Source organism: Syngnathus scovelli, chromosome 13, assembly GCF_024217435.2.
Source record: "Syngnathus scovelli strain Florida chromosome 13, RoL_Ssco_1.2, whole genome shotgun sequence".
Taxonomy (NCBI): Eukaryota; Metazoa; Chordata; class Actinopteri; order Syngnathiformes; family Syngnathidae; genus Syngnathus; species Syngnathus scovelli.
Genome location: NC_090859.1, coordinates 3,943,037 through 3,965,398, shown reverse-complemented (window position 1 = coordinate 3,965,398; position 22,362 = coordinate 3,943,037). Strand labels below are relative to the sequence as shown.

The following is a 22,362-nucleotide window of genomic DNA, read 5'->3' as shown; positions in this document are numbered from 1 at the left end:
CACATCCAGTTACAAGTCACGACTGCAGTGACACGATGAAACACGATTTCTAACTACATACACTTTCCCCAGAACTGAGAAATATTCATAATCTCACTCATTAATCCGACGGACTGTGTTTTTGACAGCATTAACAAATACTACGCTACAAGCGCTCCTTCTGACACAGCTGATTAGTGGATTGCATGATTACACGCTATCGCTTGAGGAAGTGGAGCTGTTGCCTTTGCCATTTCATTGAAACAATTACACAAACGTTCCAAAGACTATGGATGTACGAACCAAGATTATTGTAATTAACAAAAAGTAACGACATTTAAATAACTAAACTAAAAGTGAAGTGGTTTTAAAAAATTAAATGAAACTAACATTTAATGTTAATTGAACAACTTACATTTGTGCATAAATGTCCTTCATTTTCATCTTTGTCAATTTCACATAAAATATTTTATGATCTACTTTTAAATGTGTTTATTTTTGGATTACCGTACAGCCAAAGGAAGGGTTGAAAAGTCATTTGGCAAATGAAGTTTATAAACATACATGTTGATTTTTTTGCATTAAGAACGTTTTCACCTGACAGTGATGGTATGGTATGTAAAACGAAATAATAAATGTCTTATCACTGTCTTTGAGATTACACCCCCTGCCTCAGAAAAAAACAAAATGACAAACTTCAATTTGTTTGTTTACCACTCCATCTTTATTGCTTTTACACCTTTACAGTAATGGCCAGGTACTATTTATATCAGGAAAAAAAAAATCCACAATGTGAGGATCAAATTCACTCAGATTTGAATTACACTTGCAGCTACAAAATAAACCAGTTGTTGACTTTATATAACTACTGGTCAAATTGACATACTATGGTTTGAGAATCCCAAATGATTATCTCTACTTTCAGTATTAACTAAATAAATAGTATGTGATCAGTAAAGACAGCATCTCAATAGTAGCAACAGCATGACGCCCTTTCAACTGTATTAAAGCTTAGGAAAAGTGAGCATTTGAGATTTTCATAATCAAAAACTCGTTCACATAGAAATATGAATCTGAAGACTTGAAGACTGTTTTTTTTTTTTTCCACTGCAAACTACAACCTCACCTTTATGAATGCGAATGACTAAAGACGAAACTGCCCCAATGAAAGTACCAATTGAGACTGCCATGAGTAAGGTGTGCTCACACGCGCACTCATGCACACACAACTGTACATGAGAAAAGTAGTTAGTAAACCCAACATGGATCATGAACTGATATGGCGTGGCTTTCAAAAAAGGCATGAATATATTGGTTATAGTGGAAGAGAATTCAGTGATGCACTGTAAAGAGGTTGTTAGTTAATATTGGGAACCAGTTCCTGCTACACATACTGTGATGCATTTCCATTAGCTTATGAAATATGTCAGGTGCAAGTGGCAACAATGTGACTATTTAATTGATTGCTGTGGAACCTGAAGAAAGGACTGTTTGATTGCTGCACATTAATAGTAGCTCCCATTATTTTCGGCCAGCGAGTATACAATATGTAGGACTAGTTCAAGTTGCATTCTGCCTTTCGTCCAAAGTCTACTTGGATAGGCTTCACCTCACCTGTGATGAGGATAAGCGCTCCAAAAATCTGATGGATGGATTGATGTATTTGAGGGAACAGAAATACTCCATTGAAAAAACATTACAATGTAAGGATTAGAGTTCTTAAAATATTTTTCGATACAGTCAATCAGATTGAAATAATTTACAGAAAAAAAATCCAATGAAGAAATCAATTACAATTCAGGGAATACTTTATAATCACTTTTGCTCCACAAAAACACTGAAAAGGCAATTGAATGAAATAACAGTAAAGCTATGTAATATGAATCTGTACAATGTACAAAAATAGTTAAACTGACCTCCTGGTAATTACTATTAGCATAGCGAGCATTAAAGATAAAGAACTGGGACAAAATCTAACAGATGGTATTATTTTTCTCCACCAATGTTATAATTCAATGGGTTGTACTCACTAGTTCAACACATGTAAGTCAATTTCCTTGATCTGTTTTGACGCCATATACAATACTCAGTAATCCTCACCCATATGGTACAAAAGCCAACGGTCACACCAATCTGTTTTTGCCAAATAATTTTTTTTTAAATTGTTGTTAAAATGGTGGATCCTTAATTCACAAATAATGCGATTTTACAGATAGCATGTCACAAAATACTATTCAATGCGCTTTTAAGTTGAGGCCATGTTTGTGGCATCTTGTGGAAGCAGCATAATGAGTTTGGTAAAGGGTAGTACAAGGGCCAAAAGAAAAATCTGAAAAGAATAAAATATCCAGTTTCTATACCACTTATGCTCTTCAGGGTCACGGGTGAGCTAAAGCCAAAACCACCTTACTACACTCTGGACTGGTTGCCAGTCAGTCACAGGACACATTTCAAGACAGATAATCCTTCATTCGCTGTCACACTGAGTGGGAAGTGAACACACATTGCCTGCACCAATGATAGCCATGTAAACTATTTGAAAGATATCTACGTTACTTTCACAACAGCAAATGGATTGGAGAAAGCTAGCTCAAAAATATTTTAAACCCCAAAGAACCAAAGCCATGAAAGTTTAGCAGTCGTCTAACCTGTGCTACATGATGTAGCACTCAACTTTCGTATTAATTTTGTTGAGCAAATCTTTGAGAGCCACATGCTTCATTAGTACTAAATTTCAATTCTAAAGGCTTTTCCTCAATAGCTTGTGAAAAGTATGATGATTCAAGTGATAGTGCAGCAATCTGATTAATCAGTAAAACTGAATAATCATTTCTTTCAACATAAACATCTTCCATCCATCTGACGTGAATAGGCAATGGCTGTGATTTGTGGATCCAAACATAAAAGGCAACAAATGTACGCTATTATGTAAATATGAATGTAATCAACGCTGTTGCAGCAATGACAAATGAGGAACCTGGGACACACATTGAACATATAATTATATAGAAATATCTGCAATTATAGCCACCATGATTGCGGTTTCTATTTGCTGTTTAACCAAGATGATGTTATTTATTGATACTGGCAAATTGTACCTTGACACTCTGACTTGCTGTGCGAGTGTGAAACTGTGACTAAGAAGGTACTGAACATGAATGTTATCTTTCATGTTTCAAGGGAAGCATGCTGACTTTTTCTCCCCAACTCTCAAGTGAATGGAAATGTAAAAAAAGGATACAAATTTTAAAAAGCCAGAATAAAGTGAGTCTGCGTTAAATCCAAATGATCTTTTATCGACCACAGGCGGTTAGACCACAGTTGAGTATGCACTGAACATTTGCCAGTCCAACCTAAATGATTTTAAATGGAGGGTACAGCCTTAAGTGTTTACAGTTATATTATAAAACATACACACATTAAAAGGAGGGGACAAACAATATTTACATATATAACAAAAGGTCTATCTGCAGAGCCTTCCCTCCGGCCAACCCCTGCCTACTTGCGCATTGGCTCATCTCCACTGTGAACGTGACCACAACTAGGAGGGGGTGGCCACCATTTGTAGGTGTTGGAAAACACCACATGACCTTTAACCTCTACTGAGGTCATTTCCACCTGGCTATTGTTGTGTGCTGCGAAGCGCGTCTGTTTCCTTCCACTGAGAATCAAGCATCAACTGCTATGTTCTATCAAGTAATATTTCACAAAACCCACACTGAGCGATAGCAGTCACCCACCAACACAACCCTCCAGCACATCAGAGGAGACGTTTATGAGCAGCAAAGGTAAAAACACCATCCACCTTCTTAACCCCTATACGTCATGTATGTTAAGCTGGTGCTCAGACTGCTGTGAAAAGGGTCAGAGACGCAGCTCTGCCAACAAAATAAAATCGAATTACGAGAAGAAAATGCACACATTGACCCTTGCGGTGATAACGAGGAGCTTCAGGTTGTTTTGCCAGATATCGAGGTGCCGCCGTGTCAACCTCTTTGTCCATAGTTTACCTCCTGTACATGATTTGTTTCCATGGGGTCTTCTTTGAAGCTCTCACACTGCTCCATTACTTTCCTGAAAAAAAAATCAAGAAATTCACATGCCTGCAAAGAACTGTGGGATGATGCAATCCAATTATTATTTATTAGTTTACATTTTTTACACAAATAACATTATGAGTAAATATGGTAAATTTCTTATTTATAAATAAATGGATGCAATACTGTCTGATTTCAGGAGAGGAATACAGTCCCTCTTGTCCAATCAGCCATAGATCGAATCACCCGCCCACCCTCCCATCGCTTAATGTGGTTTAGGTATTTGCTGTTGTGTTTAGCTTTATGAATAAGATGTCATGTAACTTGCATTGAGCGTGTGAAAAAGCCTGTCTTACACGGCCATGTCTTTTGTCTCTGGCTGCGAACTTTCCAACTCCAAAACTTTCTCCAAAAGGCCAATTCCTCCTTCTTTTATGAGCAGGGGACAGTACTTGCTTGCTGCACATGAAACATGAGCAAAGACTTGAAGAACGTGGGCATTATTGCTGATACCACAAAATGTATTTAGAGAAGCACTGCACGTGTATGTCTGCATGTATGTATATGTGTACTGAAAGAGAGGATAAGAACAAGCAGGTCAGTGAAATATTAAAACAGAAACAAATTATATCAATACAATTTGATACTTAAAGTGGACATACAGCAAATACATGATATACAATAAAAACAAGAGGAAACTATAACTCAAACACTATGTGTGACTGCTGAATCTGTGACTATCATATTGCTATTTTGACACAACGGCTACACCTTAGGATACTCACGGTAAACTGACACCAGGTTGTACAGAGCCCATGTGGCCCAGTGCTGACTAACTGGAGCGATACTTTGAGGCAGAAGTCGCAAGATGGGCTCGAATGACCTAAGGCAATATAAAATTTTAAACAGAGCAAACCCCATGACAGCCGTGCAGCCAGTCGACATCCAGCAAACTTGAAAATAATAAAATTGAATCACGTTTTTTTGCTCTTGTGCTCCTAACCTGAGTATTTAACTAGGGGGGGGGGGGGGGGGAAGAAAGTATGAAGTCAACCATCCATCCATTATCTGTACCGCTTGTCCTTATGGGAGTGCTGGAGCCTATCCCAGCAGTCATCGGGCAGTAGGCGGGGGACACCCTGAACTGGTTGCCAGCCAATCGCAGGACACACAGAGACAAACAACCATTCGCACTTGCACTCACACCTAGGGACAATTTGGAGTGCTCAATCGGCCGACCATGCATGTTTTTGGGATGTGGGAGGAAACCGGAGTGCCCGGAGAAAACCCACGCGGGCTCTTCCATCGACCAAAGCTCCGGTCCATCAAACATAATGTGGGAAAGCACGCCACATGCATTACTGTCCAGTACTGCCACGTAGTTTATTCCATTTATTTTAATGGGAAACATAATTCGATTTATGAATTTTTTGTGTAACAACGGGCTCACTGAACCAATTAATTTTGTAATTGGAGGTCCCACTGTATATATTAACTACCAAACTAAGTAAACTAACATACTACTCTAGTCACATTATTTTCATGGTGAGGATGATATTGTCACCTGTAGTTGATGTTGCGACGTGAGCTGACGTCCCAGCTTTGGATCGCATCCCACATCTTGTCCATCACCGTGTCTCTTAGTGGCTCTTCCATCGACCAAAGCTCCGGTCCATCAAACATAATGTGGGAAAGCACGCCACACGCATTGTATGATACCTCAATACCATCGGCCTTACTGTCCAGTAGATTACTGCCACGTAGGTGAAAGGAAAAAAGACAATAATATTACGTACTCGGAGAGAAATTTTTAAATTTGCAAGATGGAATTACACCATGAGACACAATTTGCTTTTCAATTGTCAAACGTAATGTAAAATATATTGGGAATTTTTTAATTAGGTCTCTTTTTTTTAAGAGTAACTGTTACAGTGGTATGGTACCCAAGTGGTGGCTTTAGACACAGTCAGTCCCTTCAACACAGACTTTGTATTTTCATATATATCAATGGAAATTGACTTCATGCCTCACTGATTTTACCTGAAAACAGAGATGAACTGTGGCGTGACCAGCTTTGGTCGTAGCGCTCTGACCTCAGCAACATTACCCAGAAGCCCCAGCATGTTGCGATGTAGCTCCTGTTTATCTGGAAACTCCTTCAATTAAGTTTCAAAAGAACAGAAGAGGCTTTAATCACAGCTAAAAATATAAACCACAGAGATTTGTGAGTCTTTGGAACATGTGGGGACGACAAACTCACTTTTAGACAGTCTAAAAAGAGAGTCATTCCATGACAGTTGAGGAACATCTGACAGTTGTCTGGTGTCTCATCAGTAATATTCCACAGAGCACTCCAAGAGAACTCCATCACCTGGTCACACTGAGTGTAAACAAACGTAATTTAACTAACAATACAATTTTATTCATATTCAATACCTTTAACAACGCTAGCATATCGACTTCACATTAAAACAAGATAAATAGAATTCTAAAATAATGAACATACTGAGACAACCCCAATGAAAACCGAAATCAATGACTTGCAACTCACCATTCGATCCTGTAACTTCTTTTGTATTAAGTTCAACATTGTCTGAGAACACAGAAGAATGAATTGAAAATGATCAGAAAATAAAGCCGTTAGCACCATCTAGGGATGACAAAAAATATATATTTTGCTGCAAAAGACTACAACAGCAAATACATCCACCCGTTCTGATAAAGCCTTAAATATGTGTTTTTGGTGGGGAAAAAAACCTCACTCTACTAATTAAAAACTTCATCTTAATGTTACCTTCACAAAACCCATCTTTCCCACAGCTTCCTTATGGTGGTTGTCAACCTGGCAGACTAAAGCATTGCAGAGGTGCACAGCGATTCTCTGGATGGATTCATCCTGCCTTGCCGGCTCCAGAATTTTTAGCAGCAGCTGGTTTACCCGACTGTACTGAAACTCCAACTCCTCAGGAATACTGAAGTTGCACAGAGTCAAGCAGCAGTTCCTTTGAACCTTGTGTGGAGGTGGGGAGGGAATTAACACTTAACATTGTGCAATGTAATGATGATGCATGCTTATTCTACATTTTTACTAGCTCAATTAGATCAAACAAACGAATGACACAGCAGATATCAGTAAGAGAATGAATAATAAGAGTGACAATTTTAAGTCAGTACCTTTTTTTTTTAATTTTGCAAAGAAGCTTTGCATTCCCCGACCAAAATCATAAAGTTCAGTTCTTTACTTAATGTGTCAATCAGGGATGAGAATGGCAAATGTGAAAAATCACTGAAAAGTAGCCGGGAGGGGTGTGTGTGTGATATATATTTATATATATATCTACCCTAGATCTGTCTAACTAAATAACTCGTCTACAAGTGATGAAAACCCAATTGCAAATTCACATTGTGGCGGTGTAAAAACACTTAGTTCTCTGCGTAAGTTAACAAGGAGAAATGATGTGACGAAAGTAGCGCCAAAATGCTGCCGAAAACAAGGCGGATGTTGTCGCATCAGTGCTGCTAGTTAGTTAGGTTTACAGAGGCAAGCCGACTTCCGGAAGATAACGTCGCGGCGGGCGAGCGAATGCTCGTGAGTGCCGAGGCTAACGTTGCCCGCTTCCCTACACGATTCACGAAAATGATACTTTCGACGGAAAAAAACATGGAAACCCGCGGATCCGCGGAAAATTCTCATCTCTGGTTAATACAAATTGAAACAACATGGTACACTATGGTGGCATGATGGTCGACTGGTTAGCTCATCAGGCCTTCCTGTGTGGAGTTTGCATGTTCTCCCTGCGCCTGCGTGGGTTTCGTCTGGGCGCTCCGGTTTCCTCCCACATCCCAAAAACATGCATTGTAGGACAATTGCGCACTCCCAATTGCACATAGCTGTGAGTCTGAGTGTAAATGGTTGTTTGTCTATTTGTGCCCTGCAATTGGCTAGCAACCAATTTGGGTGTCCCCCGCCTACTGCCCGAAGTCAGCTGAGATAAGCTACAGCACACCTGCGACCCTCGTGAGAAGCAGTTCAGAAAATGGAAGGATGGATGGTACACTTCATACATAACAGAACTAGAAAAGGATGACCCTTCTTCATGGCATTAATAAAAAGAGCACACTTACAGTGACCTCCTGGTATTGCTCCATTCCATTTAAAACCACTCGGATGACCTCCTGGCGAAGCCGCACACTTTGGTCACTGCGGTATTCGGTGTTTGTCAGGTAAAAGAGCGCAGCACTTCCTGTCACCTGAATGCTCTTATCATATTTGTGGCACTTCAATGCTGCTATAACAAGCTGAAACAAGACATTAGCCAACATTTTTTTTGTCAAAAGAATTTTGTCGATTCGTTGATGGTCTTGTTTTTAAAGTCTCATACCTGTAACGCTCGGAGTAGCTGGACGCAGTGTTGTATTCTGGCGATGTCAAACAGTTGATTGATAGCTCTATGGGCCAATTCAGGACGAAACTCAGTATAAGCTTCAATAGCATTTAGGACCTGGTCTTCATTCTTTGAACCAGTCACCTGCAAATGCACCACACCACCAAAAAGCACAAACAAAAACTGTTACTGGTATACTAAAATGTAACTTGACTTGTTATATTGTTGATTGTGCCTATGAATTTTCTCATCATTCTGGTCACTCTCAGACCATTGAATCGATCACAGCTGGAGTTTTCTGGTTTCTTAGGGTACGTTTACACCACAGGTTTGTAAGATAATGCATTAGAAATACCGTACGTTCAAGATTTAAGACATTTGTGTCAGTAGTACCTTATAAGCTGGGATGTGCGTCACATTACAAAGGGTAGTGTCATATAAACCCAAAAACTGCAGGGGCCTCTTCAGCTCTTGGAAAGGGTAGATGCTGCTCTTGCATGGCTCGTTACTAGAGAAGAATAAATGCTCTCAGAAGATCATGAACGTTTATTTTATATCCATCGTCATCTTAGTTTAATGCTATTTACCCACCTTGGACGGCCCATAGCTTCTTCTAGGTGTGGAACTGTGCAGTTGTCAAGCATGATGTGACCTGAAATGTCCAGTGAGACCAGATTGACCAGTCTTTGAACGATAGCAGTCAAGATCTTCCTTGTCATCTTAAACTTGGAAGTCCTCCTACTCTCACGCGAGATGTCAAGATGCCTGAGGAATGCAGGTTTATTAGTTAATGGTGGATTTTCAGAATGGTTTACATGCTCATTTTAACAACTAAACTAAGATTGTGTTTGATCAGATATTGAAATGAAAGTAAAACCACTCTCCACGAGTACGGTGTAAAAGCCGTTTTATTGGTTATCACTTTTTTTGCGGTTCACGAGTTCACAAAACAACATCCATTAGGACTGGTTGGTCAAGAGATGTCTTTCTGAGCACTGCTGAGCTACCTTTAAGCAACCACCAAAACCTCCCAAAGAAGCGGACTAGCACATTTGTCTGCAAATGTATCTTTAAATAATTTATATATATAAAACAAAAAAAAAAGAAATGCAAGAAAATTTTAGGCAACAGACTTGTTGAAAAATGAGGAGAAACAAACCTTGGAACTTACCTGAGATTGACAAGTTCCACCACCGTATTGACCAACTCTTCTGAAAGGTCCACATTGTAGAGAACAAGAGATGCCAGCCTGTCTTTCCACTGAGTTAGAAAGGTTGTCCCCAGTAACTGTACATTAGACAGATCTAGTGAGGTGAGCAACTTCAAAGGTTTGAGCAAAGTCTCAGCATGCATCTCATCTGGTAGGCCACCCAGGTTGAGCAACCGCAGGCGGTTAAACCCCTGAAAGTTAAAGTCCGTCTTTAATGCCTGCCTTGACACAGGGCTTTCTTCCTCGTCATCCTCTGTATCTTCATTGCAAGCTAATGGGGTGCCGCCCTTTCTATAGAATATGTTGCTGCAGCCAAAAAGACAAAGAGAGACCAGCGTCTCGCGGAAGCAGGTCAGTGTTTTCAAGCTGCGGGATGATAGACTGTTGCAGTAGGTGAGGTGAAGCTCAATCAGGTCCTGGAGGAACACATTAAAAAGTATTAAAGGACTTTTAGTGGACAGCAAATTTAGGCTCAATAGAAACTTTTGGGGGAGGGGCACTGTCAATAATGCTAAATAATCAAGATCATCAATGAATCTCAATCTTACGTCAAGGTTATATCTTTCTTTTTGCCATAAAATGGTGACACTTGAAAATGGAGATGAAAATTATCAAAACCATTCTTGCATGTACTGAATCATAAACAATAAACAACTGGATTCAGTCAAATCAGTGGTTCCCAAAGTGGGCGGTACCGCCCCCCTGGGGGCAGTGGAAAGATCTGGGGGGGGCGGTGAGGACGAAGGGGGCGGTAGGGGGGCGGTGAGGACGAAGGGGCGGTAGGGGGCGGCAGTCCGAAGTCAGAAGTTGAAGGGGGCGTCAGTCCGAAGTCAGAAGTTCGAACGTTTGTTTGACGACACGTGCAGTAGGACGAGTCAGTCGACGGTGGGGACGGACTAGGAATTCACGGGGGAGCCAAGGGGGCGCTAGTCTGAAAAGGTGTGGGAACCACTTTTAAATTACTCATCACAAATGATGCATTTTCAGAATAAGCTAGTAGTATTAGTATTACCTACCATGCTAACTAATATTTGTAAAACTGACTAACTGGTTCAAAGTTCAAATGGATGTGACCTCCCTCAGACATGGGTAAACAAATGTGTACTGGCGCTTCATGCAAACAGGCATTAAATTAATAAATGCACCTTGTGACAATTAGACAGGATAATAAATCTTAAGAAAACAAGTCAAACAGCAAAGTAAACTACACAAATAGTACTTTGGGAGAGAAGCAGAGATATACTTTCAGTTTTATATTTACTGTGCATGACGTCCATTCAAGGACTTACAACTGAACTTCCTTTTATTTATAAAGCACTTTGAAACGAACGCATCAGAGTGAAAACGCAACAGTATCAACGAATACACTTAACAGCACCAATGTTCCACCCGATGGCGCCAAAGTAAACATTTTTATTGCTTTGGTCTAATGAAAATATGAAACAATGAAAATGATGATGATTAAGTTGTCCATTACTAGTTGCATCTCTAGTAGTTTGTCTTTTGAGTGTTTTCTTTTTTAGTTTTCGATAGTATCCTGGAAATTGATTAACTACAAAGCTTATATTTGTTATCAAAATTACACAGAGCAGATGAGTATAAAAACAATGTGAATGTACTTCACTTATAACTGTTCCCCGCATATGGTCTGTTCTATTACACATAAATATACATTATGAAAATTGATCTTAATTTTAATACAGTACAGCCTTTTACCTGTTTTCTTATAGCCTCCAAGTCTCTGTCATGGACAAAGTCTTCCTTCAGCTGCACCCTGGTGAGTCTGGTGCTCCGGGGTTCCGAGAATAGTTGGAAAAAGTTTTCTTCTGGTTCAAAGTTACTGTCTGTATGGACCAACTCCATGTACCTGTTTAAGCAAACAAATCATACAACTTGAAATGCATGGAATCTGTAATACAATAAGAAAACTCATAACTGACTAAACTAAAAACACGAAAATTAGACAAGTGTTCATAATAATTCCATATACATACACGTTGACCAATTTGTCGCAGATTTCACTGGGAAGAAAGATGTCTGAGCGCAAACAGAGCTTATCCCTCAAACCCTGATAGCACATTGTCTTTCTGAGGTTCCTCAAGCAGAATACTGTGGCCAGAGTCATGAGGCTGTCGGGGTTGTCTCCTTCTTTGGCTGCCATGGTTGCCTCTTCTTGTCCGGCTCAGATCCAAGACTGGGCAGTGCAGGAGACCTGAAGAGACAACGACAAATTACATGCATTCTAAGGATGAGGACATCCTTCAAAACAATGTGGATGAGCAGTACCCAAATTTTGATCATTATATATTTGATATATTTAGAACCATATAAAGGCATTAAGGCTATGGAGATGAGAGATTAACTTGGCAAGGGAAACAGATACAGCACCAAATCAGAAATAATTTCTATCACTACTGAAAGTAAATGTCAATCGAACATACATACATGCATACATGCATTCATGGATACATGCATTCATGGATACATGCATTCATGGATACATGCATTCATGGATACATGCATTCATGGCTACATGCATACATGGATACATGCATACATGGATACATGCATACATGGATACATGCATACATACACACACACACACACACACACACACACACACACACACACACACACACACACACAACAGCTCAGTGGCCTTGTGGTATGAGTGTCCGCCCTGAGACTGGGAGGTCGTGGGTTCGATCCCCGGCCGAGTCATACCAAAAGACTATAAAATGGAACCCGATGCCTCCCTGCTTGACACTCAGCATTAAGGGTTGGATTGAGGATGCTGTGAGGAGCTGCGCCCCACAGTCATTGTTAGCAATATATAGGTTCTACTATGGAAGCTCGTCTGAGGACGACCTAACTACATGTGTGTACTTACATATATAGAGATAGATACTATATAGATATAGCTATGTGCGTGGTGTGTGTATTGGGTGGGTGGATATATATATATATATATATATATATATATATATATATATATATATATATATATATATATATGCCTCCCCTGCCATCATGAAAAGGGGAAAAACAAAAAAAAGTCATTTTATAAAGTCATTTTCCTTTTAATTTCAATAATTTTGTATAATTTTGAACCAAAATCGCTGAATTTTTATAGTTATTTTAAAATTGAAGATGATTCGCTCGGAGGAGCCAACTTTCTGTCTAGCCTCCTCTGAGGATTGTGTAATCCCACGGCCGCCTATGTGTTGACAGGCTATGCAGTTAGAGTCTAACTGTTAGACAGAACTGCTCTCTGTCTTTATGTCGCTGTTTAAGTGTTCAAACACTGTGGCGATATTCACTAATTTCCATAGCTGAGCTGGTGTATATAATATCTTGTGTTTTTTGCCATCTGTCTAACGTCGTGTTTAGATGAACAAAACTGCTTTGAAAAGGGACCTTACGGAGGCTACGAAAAAAGGTTCTCCAGCCTTATGACATGCGCCATGACCTAGGTAGGCCAGCTGTCTCCAGTTCAAATTTAAAGTGAACAACTGAGGAGCAGTCATCCATTTGTTTCGTTTTACATTGGTTTTTTTTTCAGGGGGTTTTCCCGTTTTTACATTTCGTTTTATAATGGAGGATTACATATCCAAAAGATTTTCAACGATGGATTTTCAATCGAAGCAGGAGGTCATCAGTAAAGCAAGAGCAATTCCGAAGTTAGAAGGTTTGATTCGGACAACGGGACTTAGGACCATGTCTTTTCAAACGGAGTGGTACGCACGATCGAAAACAAGTTCTTGATTCCATGTGCTTTATTGAGTGTTTTTATGCGTGAAGACTGCTGATATGAAAATAGTCAAATAGTTTAAATAATGTTTAAATAAATTTTAAGTAAAATTAAATAATGAATAAGTCACGCAACCTTTTTTGTGACACGGTTAGGTGGCGGACAAATTTTACCGCGGGTGTGTGTGTGTGTGTGTGTGTGTGTGTGTGTGTGTATGACGTCAGCGCCTCCCCAGTCATGACCCTCACCGCACGTCACTGATGCAAGTGGCACATTTGCCATTCCCCCCAAAAATCTTAAATCTAAAATTTATCCTGTCTCTGGATTAATTTCGAAATTAAAAAAAAAAAATAAAAAACGTGTGAAGGAAAAATGTCACGCAGTTAGCCAATCGAAGGACTGTTTAAATACAATTTACATGCCAAGAAAAGGTACAATATTGGCCATCTTGCTGATTGTTGGTGACTAAACTTCGTTACTTTACAACTTGTTCAACATTTAAAACAATATGACCTATTGTCGTAATATACAACTCTTGTAGGTGGACATTGGATAAATGCATAGATTCACCTTCTTGTCGTGGCTATTACTGGGTTGTTAGCAATTAAGCAATGAATCCAAAGCGACTAAGTTAGCAAGCAAGCTAGACAGCGATTAAGTAGAACCATTTTCTTAAATAACACCAACGCCTAACAATCAGATATGACCGGGCAGCGAACTACTTGATAAGTTGCACACACGACTTACAAGTAGTTGTTATTCTATATTGGGTTCCAATAGCCGGCATCACTAGTGTATTTCAGGTTACGTTAGCTTTCGGCTAACGATGACTTTCCCTGCAATGTTAGCGAACTTAGCTGTGCGGCTAGCGCTAGGTCCAAACATTTGTGGAAATACAGGAAACAATCAATGGTCAGCGATTTCTGAGTAGATAAGTCATCATCTAATGCTCTACCTTAGCTTTCGCCAAGGCTTTGTGTCTTGATAAAGGCGACAAACGGAGTTATCACCAGTCTTCGCTCATCTGATTTTCGTTTTCGTCTGATGTCAACAGACAGACTCCTCCTCCTACCACTACTACAAGTCCGACCTCCCCTCTGTCCCTCTGTCCCTCTTCCTCGTTTTCTCGCGTTGCTATGCAAAGGGAGGGGAGGGGGGGAGACTATTATTGTCGTTGCAGTGAGATTTGTCTTTCATTAAAGTAAAATTCAAAGTAAAAGTAAAATTTTGTTGTATTGCAGCATTGTTGTGCACAGTCATGAAATAATCACAGCATTTTCTATGGAAATGAACATGGTAAAAATGTGAGTTGATGATCCAAACTTAAAATACACCCATTATTATATGGTGGTGTTAGTGTAGCACTCTTTGTAAAAACTTGTAGTTGACCAAGGTAAAAGGTTGCTGTTTGTTTTTGTCTCTTTGTTGTGAGTGTTGTTGTCAAGGTGAAAAAGCAGTGTGAGTGTCAGTGTGAGGTGTGATTGAATGAATGAGCCTGTTACTACCTCTTGCCATAAATAAAACATGGAGAGCATCAGTGGCTGTACCATACAGGGTTCCATTGTGTTTTATTTTAACGATACATAAGCCATGAGACAAAAAAAAGCAAAACTGTGTGCAGGAATCTGTTTTTCCGTTTGCCACTTTTTTTTTCTCAGGGGTATTTTTGCCAAATAAAATGCAACGACCAATGTGAAGATTGTTGGATTCAGCCGAACACTCATAAACTGACCTGATTACGTTTAACACATGTTAAATACTGTATAAATCAAATGAGAATCATTGAGTAGTAATAGAAATGTACTTGGGTAATGTTTGACCACTTTGACATTTATAATAATGCAAGCAATGGAGTAATACATCAGTCCAATTTTCTCCCCACTTGGTGAGCGAAATGTGTAATGTATGTTGCTCAGATGTAGCAGTCCTCAATGAATATGCAGATACTCTGCTATAACTTAAACATAACTGCACCAGTTTCTTGCAGAGTCTAGTTCTAGGTGAATTCACTTTTTGATCCAGGCTTTATAGGAATGGCTTTCTAAAATATGGATTAAAACCGTTTCAGACTCATCCTAGTCTTGAGTTAAATAATCTTCTGTCTTGAAGAAAGACTAGAGCTAATAGCCTCCAGGTCTAAATTAAGATTTGAGCAATGTTACTCTTTGGCAGGAAAAGTAAATCCCCAATCAAAATGGCACACAGGAGTGATTTTTGTTAACATCATTCAGCATTAAAACAGGTTTAAAATAACCAGAAAAATATTAATTAAAAACCCAGCATCTGACAGCTAAATTCAAACTCCTGTAAAGGAAGTTGTACCATCATCATTCAATTTAATGCACATCAGAAATCAAGTAAAAACATATATACAACTATTAACACCGGATTCATTACAAAATCATGATTATAAACTTTGGAACATGCAACCTGACAACCCTTTATATCAAGTACATTGAACACTGTATTATTCCACTCTCCACCAGTCCCCAACACAAACTTCTATTGTAAGGTTCTTCATAATGGTTTACACTGCACATACCTGGAATATTAGAATGTTAAAATTAGGGGTTCTTTGACAATTAAAAAGGTTTATTTGTAGTGAATACATGCACATGTTACAGTTGTGGTACAAATAAACTGGAGGTGGCACTTTTATAATAATTGTATGGAGACTACTGTAAGGAAAATGTTATTTCCTTGATTGTGTTGATGCCAATATTATACATATATGAAATAGCAATTGTCCAATAAAAAAAAAAGATGTGGTAAAAATGCACAAGTTTCATTGTAACATTGGAGAATTAACAATGGTCTCTTGAATTTGAAACATTTTATAAGCTATTTTTACATTGGCAACACACAATGCCAATAGCCCTGTTGAGTTTCTCATCTTCACCCTCTCCTCAGCAAATAAACATTCCTTTAAGCAGCTTTCTGATGAAAACAAAGTTAATGTTGAACACAAGAGGTACCAGTACATCAACAGTGAATCATGAAATGTGCAACATTCAAATTTCTATGGAGTGTTTATTTAGTGTAAACTCTAAATCACAGGGTAGTATGGTGTACGTGGTGTGTGGTCAAGTGCCCCAATAGTCAGTCACTGCGGGTCCCAAAACACAGATTAAAAATATATATATAATGATAGTTGGCATTACACATAAAACAAAGAGATTGGCCAACATTAAACACTTCCTCTCTACATTCAACCAATGCATAAAGTAATTAATCAATAAGGAACTCCATTACAGTTTATGTGCATTACAATAAACAAACAGTAATTATGATATAATGAAACTTTAGTTTACTTATAGATTTTACCCTGTTAACATGTTTGTGAGACGATAATATGTGGTAGAACAAAGCTTATGGATACATTCTGTATATTCATATTGTAATTCAAAACTGCCAAAAGGCTTGCAATGATTTAATCTGTCAGGGAACTGGGGAAAAAGCATTCAAAATTTCGTATCGAAAATGGGTTGATCAGTTAATAACCTTACAATGTTGAAAAAGTGAGTTTTGAATGATTGCATGAAGGCCACATAATCTGCAAAGAAAAATAAAATGGATGACAACAAATTTTCCCTAGGTAGCTTGCAACATAAACCTGTGTTTATCAAGTATTTTTAAAAGTATAATATATAAAAAAAAGATTGGCAAATTTACTGCACTTAGAACAGAACATAATTGGTAGTGTGAATTGTCTCGATGTTTTGTTTGTTTTGCAATCCTTTCAATAAAATTCAATATATGTTGGTGTGATATAAAACAAAATACATTTATTAACAGGGCGAAAGGCACAATGCTGAAGTGTCGTACTAATTATTTTCCAAAACACGTTATCTTTTCATCATAATTACCTTTCTAACACTGTCACTGTCAAAGATCAGAAAATTACAGGATTCATCACGTTTTTAAAACACACAAGAACCAAAAACATCAAGAAAAAAAACCAAAAACAAATTTAATACGCTAACAAATACTATTGCAGTGTTTCGTTAAAATGCTGACAACATTGTTGAAGGTCTCTGGAATGTTTTCAGAATGGTTGGTTAGTTAGACCGATGTCATATGCCTCCCACTGCCCCAGATGCTAACTTGGTCAGGGTAACAAGTCTCCATGGGAGAGATGGCTGAGAATGGAGGATGACCACAGGGACCTGTTCCCCATCATGCACTGAGATGCATTTCCTCCTCACCACAATGATGGTTGCTTCGTTGTTTTCTTGGCAGTCACCTCTGACCACAAGAGCAGTCATCCAGTTAAAAGGCAAATGCAGTTTTTTTTCTTCCACACAACATATGCGTTGAGGTCCTTTAAGTATAACTGAAAATGTTTTGTTGTTGTTTGGGCTTCCACTGATTTAATCTGACAGGAAGCAGCCACTGGAAGGGTGAACAGGTTACGAGTTGTCTTGGAGCTCTTTGGCCTTAGTCAGAATGGTATGGACATCTGAGATAGGGTAATCCTGAGTACAAAATAAAATCATGAAATAAAAAAAATAGTATACAATGAATTTACTGTATTTTCCGGACTATAAGTCGCAGCTTTTGGCCACGTAGAAGAGGAAGCACTGCATCGTCTACTTCCGGGGTTTAACGGAGTTGTTTCTAGGTGACACAGAGGATGAAGATTTCGTTGATTTAATGATTTGGAGTACATGAATGGTTCGATAAACTTGTTAGCATGTTATTTATGCTAGTAGTTGTCTGAATAACTGAATGTTAACATACCAGTCACGTTCTCAGTTCGTTGTGTCATGTAACGTTAGCATACCATATAATTATTCAGCCTGTTGTTGCCTATTCTATTTTTATTTTAAATTGCCTTTTAAGATGACATGTCTGTTCTTGGTGTTGGATTTTATCAAATAAATTTCCCCCAAAAATGCGAACTTTTGGACACTTTGATTTATATATGTTTTTTTCTTCTTTATTATGCATTTTATGGCTGGTGCGACTTACACTGTGGAAAATACGGTAAGTGCTTTGATGCCCTATGTATGCCCCATGCACACTGCACTGAAGCTTTTCTTTTGGAAAGCGTCAGTGGAGTAAGTGTCAGGTACAATTTCTCAAAACTGTTTTCTCAGGATTTCGGTAGTGCAGAATCGCTACGAGTATGGACTCCTGCTATTCACAGGATATGAGACCTAGGCTCAGTTCCAATACTACCTCTTTCATCAGGGGTGGTATTGGGCCACCCTTTACGTTGTCCCTTCACCCTAGAAATGCACGATCATGAGGTCTACAACGTTTGCCAATTCTCCTTAGGATTTAGGGGTAGCGCCACAAAAAGGGGTGTATGACCCTAAAGCGTGAAGACAAACCTGACCTCACAAGACGTCTACACAATTGGCCCCATTGGCAACAGGCGACAATAACATTGGCGAGCGAAAAGAAAGGGAAAAACACATGCAAGTGATATTTCTTGATTTTTATTGTAATGACACTCATAGTTGGATCAGATGTTCCATATTTTGGTACGTGCTCTGAGTTCTTGCTAAACGCTCGCTATAGAGTTATTTTAAACGGCATCAGCACAAAATAGTCCTGTTTACGACAAAACCAGCACATGGCTCCAAGAGATGACGTCACGAGTCTAGTACATTGTCAATTCCAGGTGGATTTTTTTAACCTTCGTCTCTTCAAAGAAGTGATTCTCAAAGTTTATTTGTACTGGAGGTACACAAGCTCTCTCCAGTGTTACACAAAAGAATCTCTGTCCAAGCACTGTTTAGTTGTACTGAACTTTTAGTACAGTACACTTAGATTTAATAATTTCCAAGACCCATTTGTTTCTTAATTTTTATGTATTTTTTTTAAAAACTTTATTTTATTTTATGTGCAATATACTAATAATTAATCATAAGTAGGGCTGTTTTGCCTTCCCCCCCTTCTCTTATGTACAGGACTGTCTCAGAAAATTAGAATATTGTGATAAAGTTCTTTATTTTCTGTAATGCAATTAAAAAAACAAAAATGAAATATTGCAAACCTTTTATTATTTTAATATTGCTGATTATGGCATACAGCTTAAGAAAACTCAAATATCCTATCTCAAAATATTAGAATATTTCCTCGGACTAAGTAAAAAAAAAAAAACATCTGTAACAGCAAAACAAAATCAAACATTTGAAAATGTCCATTAATGCACTCAGTACTTGGTTGGGAATCCTTTTGCACGGATTACTGCATCAATGCGGCGTGGCATGGAGGCAATCAGCCTGTGGCATTGCTGAGGTGTTATGGATGCCCAGGATGCTCCAATAGCGGCCTTTAGCTCATTTGCATTGCTGGGTCTGGTGTCTTTCAGTTTCTTCTTCACAATACCCCACAAATTCTCTATGGGGTTCACGTCAGGGGAATTTGCAGGCCAATCGAGGACAGTAATGCCATGGTCAGTACACCATTTACTGGTGGTTTTGGCACTGTGGGCAGGTGCCAGATCATGCTGGAAAATGAAATCATCATCTCCATAGAGCTTTTCAGCAGACGGAAGCATGTAGTGCTCTAAAATCTCCTGGTACACATCTGCATTTACTCTGGACTTGATAAAACACAGTAGACCACCACCAGCAGCAGCTGACATGGCTCCCCAAACCATCGCTGACTGTGGGAACTTCACACTGGATTTCAAGCAACTTGGATTTTGCTCCTCTCCAGCCTTTCTCCAGACTCTGGCGCCTTGACTTCCTCAGTGGGTGCACATCAGTGAGGACCTCTCCTGGTCCGCAAACACCTCGTCACTGGCAAAGAAAGCTCAGCGCCGCCTGTACTTCTCCTACATTCTACCGTGGCACCATTGAGAGCGTCCTCACCAGTTGCATCGCTGTCTGGGGTGGTAACTGCACTGAACAGAACTTGAAGGCCCTGCAGCGCATAGTGAATACGGCTGGTAAGATTATTGGTGCTCCCATCTCGCCCGCAACCTCGATTGCCAGAGATGTGAGTCACCCGGCTTTGTTTGACCTTCTGCCCTCTGGGAAATTTCGGTTTCTTTGTGTGTCTTTGGCATGTGGAGAAATTGACAATAAAGCTGACTTTGACTTTGAAATGAAATACAAAACTTGCTTTTGTCTGAAAAGAGGACTTTGGACCACTCTGCAACTGTCCAGTGCTTCTTTGCCAAAGCCGAAGTCAGACATTTCTTCCGTTGTCTTGAGTTCAGAAGTGGCTTGACCATGGGAATACGGCTATTGTAGCCCATTTCCCAGACTCCACTGTCTTTGAAGCTCCCCCAAATTCTGGAAGCGACTCTTCTTCACAATGCTGTTAAGGCTGCGGTCAGCTCTCTTGGTTATGCAGCGTTACCTGCCACATTTGCCCCTTCCAACAGACTTTTTGTGGATGTGCTTCGAAACTGCACTCAGTGAACAGCTTGCCCTTTGAGAAATTTCTTTTTGTGTCTTACCCTTCTGATGGAGGGTGTCAATGATGGTCCTCTGGACAGCAGTCAGATCAGCAGTCTTCCCCATACTTGTGATTTAGTTTACTGAACCAAGCTGAGTGTTTTTCAAGGCTCAGGAAACCCTTCCAGGTGTTTCGAGTTAATTAGATGATTCAAGTGATTAGTTGAATACCCTACTAGTGTACTTTTTCATGATATTCTAATATTTTGAGATAGGATATTCGCGTTTTCTTAAGATGTATGCCATAATCAGCATTATTAAAATAATAAGAGGTTTGCAATATTTCAGTTGATTTGCAATGAATCCAGAATGTATGACATTTTTGGTTTTTTAAATGCATTACAGAAAATAAAGAACTTCATCACAATATTCTAATTTTCTGAGACAGTCCTGTATGTGTTGTGTTAATTTTCAAAATGTGCATCATGCTACAGAGGTAGGGTTATGCATCACTCCAATAAAAGACAATTCGATATGCTTCTTGATACATAGGAGCCATACAATCAGAAATGGCTCGATTTTAAAGTGGAATGATTCGATTCTATATGGTATGGCTCTGTTTGAGATGGTATGATGCAATGAGTTTCTTGTTGCCATTTTATGCACATGTACACGTGAAAGAACTTGTTACTAATTTAAATGTGGAGCTCTCAGATATGTTTTTCCAATAAGACACTTTGGTACAGATCTCAATATATTTTAAAGTGGAATGATTTGATTCAGTTTGATTTGATGGACGCTTCTTTAAAATAAAAAACAATTTTCCAATTCAAATCAGTATTGTTACAACCCAGCACAGAGGCTAAAGAAATAAGAAAAAAGAACGAAAAAAGCAATAAAGCCTGTCAACAAATTAAAATATTTGCTTTAAGGTTAGTTTAAACCACAAACCTTTCTGTTCATGTTCCTAAATCCAATAGGAAATGAGCCTTCTCACACGGTTTGTTGGGATGCATTTGAGTTTGCGTTGATTTTGAGGATGGGTAAGAAAAGAAAACCAGCCAACCAACTAAATATACTAAAGAAAGACCTCTGTAGCGTTTACCAAAAGACACCTACCTGTAGTAATCTCATATTCACTGTGAAGTCTCCGGCCAGAAGGTTATCCCGGATCAGTCTGTAAATGTGTTAGGTCAAGAGAAACCATAAGGAAGATGACATTGCTGAAGTATTCATTTTATCATGGGGCTGAACATCTCACATGAGCATGGCACAGCAGACCAGGATGAGGAAGTAGAAGCGGTCCTGGTCAGAAAACAGAGTGTCCCAAATGCGGATGACATCTGGTAGGAGGAACTCCTGCGATAACAACAGGGTCAGCCAGCGGAAGGTGAAGTACTGAGGCTTGATGTTCTGCTCTAGCTACGTGCAAGGAAAAAGGAGGAAAAACACACCATTAATGCCAAAATGAACTGCATTTGTGGTACTTTAAATAGTGGCAGATGGCTTTGAATGTGATTGCTTCACTCTGAATAAACAAATTATATGTTATGCACTTGTGAAACCACTTTCACTTTTTCATTTTACATTTATCTTTGTCACTATTTTTACACCACAAACACCTGGCATTTAACAGGGGTTA

General features: G+C 39.1%; 2 protein-coding genes across 4 annotated transcripts in view; both read right to left on the bottom strand.

Annotated features, from left to right (window-relative positions):
* Positions 1-680: 680 nt before the first annotated feature.
* Positions 681-22,042, bottom strand: zer1 (zyg-11 related, cell cycle regulator). Of its 2 annotated transcripts, XM_049738455.2 has the most exons (17): positions 21,982-22,042; positions 21,840-21,897; positions 11,606-11,823; positions 11,328-11,478; positions 9,573-10,027; positions 8,993-9,166; positions 8,795-8,909; positions 8,399-8,545; positions 8,142-8,315; positions 6,811-7,026; positions 6,568-6,609; positions 6,277-6,396; positions 6,057-6,172; positions 5,581-5,769; positions 4,802-4,899; positions 4,373-4,475; positions 681-4,053 (listed from the first exon to the last, which is right to left on the bottom strand). In XM_049738455.2, exons 3-17 carry the CDS (start codon positions 11,770-11,772, stop codon positions 3,966-3,968), a joined length of 2,355 nt encoding a protein of 784 aa, XP_049594412.1. In that variant the 5' UTR covers positions 11,773-11,823; positions 21,840-21,897; positions 21,982-22,042; the 3' UTR covers positions 681-3,965. The 2 variants fall into 2 exon arrangements, with proteins under 2 accessions (XP_049594412.1, XP_049594411.1); XM_049738454.1 differs by lacking the exons at positions 21,840-21,897; positions 21,982-22,042 and adding an exon at positions 14,318-14,481.
* Positions 15,679-22,362, bottom strand: part of tbc1d13 (TBC1 domain family, member 13) — a 72,812-nt gene continuing 66,128 nt past the window's right edge. For both annotated transcript variants that reach the window (XM_049738534.1, XM_049738535.1), the window contains 3 exons: positions 21,982-22,142; positions 21,840-21,897; positions 15,679-17,837 (listed from right to left, as the gene is read on the bottom strand). In XM_049738534.1, coding sequence (XP_049594491.1) covers positions 17,772-17,837; positions 21,840-21,897; positions 21,982-22,142 — 285 coding nt within the window. In that variant the 3' untranslated portion in view covers positions 15,679-17,771. The remainder of the gene's footprint in view (positions 17,838-21,839; positions 21,898-21,981; positions 22,143-22,362) is intronic.

What these genes read in the sequence shown, in the direction of transcription:
- zer1 (XM_049738455.2), bottom strand. Translation starts at nt 11,772, where the DNA reads ATGGCAGCCAAAGAAGGAGACAACCCCGACAGCCTCATGACTCTGGCC. An exon ending in AGCTACTCCGAGCGTTACAG is followed by an intron (nt 8,316 to 8,398) that starts GTATGAGACTTT and finishes GTCTTGTTTCAG; the next exon opens with CTTGTTATAGCAGCATTGAA. An exon ending in CAGTTCATCTCTGTTTTCAG is followed by an intron (nt 5,770 to 6,056) that starts GTAAAATCAGTG and finishes CCTACGTGGCAG; the next exon opens with TAATCTACTGGACAGTAAGG.